Here is a 306-nt window from a genome sequence, read left to right as displayed (position 1 = left end):
GTCAGTCAGACCAAACTATTAGCCTCTTAAGTAAAAAGGATGTGGAAAAATATCAGCACGAGTCCACGTTTTAGGCAAAAGCTCATAAATGGACGGCAAGAAACCTAACACAGCTGCTACGCTCCACGGCGTGTCCGGCCCGGGTTTCATTACCTTTAAACGGATGGATGGTGTTCTGCAGAGCATCGCTCCGGCCCACGCGGTACCTCTTCACTTTGTCCTGCACCACAGCATCAAACGTCTCCCGTGTGATCCGCCGAGAGGCCATTTTCATCCTGCAGCAAAACAGCACAACGCCGTCCCTGA

The 306-nt window shown here is 51.6% G+C and overlaps 1 protein-coding gene across 1 annotated transcript in view; it reads right to left on the bottom strand.

Annotated features, from left to right (window-relative positions):
* Nucleotides 1-268, bottom strand: part of SUGP2 (SURP and G patch domain containing 2) — an 11,888-nt gene extending 11,620 nt beyond the window's left edge. The window contains exon 1 of the mRNA XM_010159480.1: nucleotides 154-268. Within this exon, the coding sequence (XP_010157782.1) occupies nucleotides 154-268 (115 nt within the window). The remainder of the gene's footprint in view (nucleotides 1-153) is intronic.
* Nucleotides 269-306: the final 38 nt, after the last annotated feature.

The sequence above is a fragment of the Eurypyga helias genome, unplaced genomic scaffold, assembly GCF_000690775.1.
Source record: "Eurypyga helias isolate BGI_N326 unplaced genomic scaffold, ASM69077v1 scaffold39559, whole genome shotgun sequence".
Taxonomy (NCBI): domain Eukaryota; kingdom Metazoa; phylum Chordata; class Aves; order Eurypygiformes; family Eurypygidae; genus Eurypyga; species Eurypyga helias.
The sequence above is the reverse complement of the archived record's forward strand: the minus strand, read 5'-3'. Positions and strand labels throughout refer to the sequence as shown.